At 63.9% G+C, this 1,652-nt stretch overlaps 2 protein-coding genes across 2 annotated transcripts in view; both read right to left on the bottom strand.

The window, feature by feature from the left end:
• The window catches only part of Prdm11 (PR/SET domain 11), a 74,649-nt gene that overhangs the window by 20,498 nt on the left and 52,499 nt on the right, over positions 1 to 1,652 (bottom strand). The window lies entirely within an intron of this gene.
• The window catches only part of LOC125612103 (myb-related transcription factor, partner of profilin-like), a 6,572-nt gene that overhangs the window by 378 nt on the left and 4,542 nt on the right, over positions 1 to 1,652 (bottom strand). The window contains exon 2 of the mRNA XM_048788648.1: positions 1 to 169. This exon is cut by the window's left edge and continues 378 nt beyond it. Coding sequence (XP_048644605.1) covers positions 1 to 169 — 169 coding nt within the window. The remainder of the gene's footprint in view (positions 170 to 1,652) is intronic.

The following is a 1,652-nucleotide window of genomic DNA, read 5'->3' as shown; positions in this document are numbered from 1 at the left end:
GTGCGGGGCAGGGCCTCCGGCTTGGGGCCCAGAGTCTCGGACTGGTCTGAGGAGGAGGAGGAGCGCAGCAGGGTGGGCCTGGCCAGGGGGGCCTCTTCCTCCGGAGACCGCTGCAGAGGCAGCCGAAGAGGCTGGTGCGAGGGCCCAGGCACCTCTTCATCTTCATCGTCTTGGGGACAGAAGCAGAGAAGGACAAATGGTTACCACAGGGAGAAAGGGGCGGTGCTGGGCGTGAAAACCCCCAGGCACCCCACCCTGGCACTCCCCAGCCTAAACACCCACCCACAGGAAGGGCCTGGTTCCCAAGCCGCTGAGCCAAGGGCCAGGCACCCAGGGAAGGATGCCATTGCTGCCCGTGACAATAGCCGCATTCCAGGGAAAGAGTCCAGTCCCGGTGACAGCAGTCAGCCCAGTGGCTGGGGACCTCGGCCCTGTCACTTCACCTCTCTGAGATTCGCTGGCTGCAAAGTATCGCTGATGACCTCTCTGCCCACCTACTAGCCCCTGGGCCACCCGCTGGCTCCTTGAAGATGCAGGCGCTGCGTAGAGCTGAGCGTGACCTGCCAAGGGCACCATTGTGCTCCGAGGGGAGTGCCAGCCTCCTTGAGGCCATTGCTGAGTTGCTTGGGGCCACCTGGTGGCCTTGCTGAAATCTGCAGCCTTGGATCACGGCAGGGCGCCCAAGGCCAGAGGAAGGGAAGGGGAGGTAGGGGTGGGCAGAGCCAGCCGCTGCCCTGACACCCCTTCCCCCAGGGTGGCAGCCAGGTCAGGCCTACGGCCGCCCCACCCAAGATGCTTGATCATGCAGGGACCCTCAGACAGACGGCTCCCCACCGCCAGACACAGGGAGGGGACCAGCCCCTGTACATGCAGGTCTCCGCTTTCAGGTGACAAGGGCTGACTCCCATGACAGAATGAAAACATGACAGGCCGACCCTACTGTCCCCCAAACCCTCCCTGCCTGTGCCCAGGGGGCTCCATCCAGAACCAGTCCTGGGAGACAGCAGGAAGGACCGGTGGTCCGGCTGGTCCTAAGGTTGGTCCTGCTCCCAGGGGTCCCAGGGTCTCACTGGAGCCACCACAGTAAGAGCCCAGTGCCTCGTAGTCCCATCAGGTGGGACAGCAGTCACCCCCTGGAACCCTACACGGGGCGAGAGGGCGTGAGACCCACAGTGGGGGGCCTCAGGCCACGGAGCCCCTGGCCAAGGAGTTACCTGCTGGTCATGGCAGGGGCGGGGGGCTCCAGGTTACTTTAGGTCTCCGGAGGGGTGAGCAGGGCAGGATTCGGGACTGGGTTTTACTGAATGTTGGGCCCCCATTTTCTCATAATTGGGTGGGATCACGCAGGACTGGGGAAGCCTGGTTCAGGGCTCTGGCAGACCCAGGTTCCAGTCCTGGGTGATGACACCTTGGGCCACCTGCATTTCCTTGTCCAGGTGACAGGGAGATTAGACCCTCTCCACATGCCTCTCCAGTCCTGAGAATCTGACTCTGTGAACGGCCACCTGTCAGGAGCCCCAGCCAAACAGGAAATGAGCAGATCCCCGTGACTAGGGGCCTGGGAAGGGGGGCGGGACTCTCGGGGACCCACCTTCCCACTGGCTGTCTGGGGCGGCCTGTTCCCGGCCTCTGAAGGACTGAGTGGGGGGGCG

The sequence above is a fragment of the Marmota marmota genome, unplaced genomic scaffold (genome assembly GCF_001458135.2).
Source record: "Marmota marmota marmota unplaced genomic scaffold, marMar, whole genome shotgun sequence".
Taxonomy (NCBI): Eukaryota; Metazoa; Chordata; class Mammalia; order Rodentia; family Sciuridae; genus Marmota; species Marmota marmota.
Note: the sequence above shows the minus strand (reverse complement) of the source record. Positions and strands in the feature narration are given on the sequence as shown.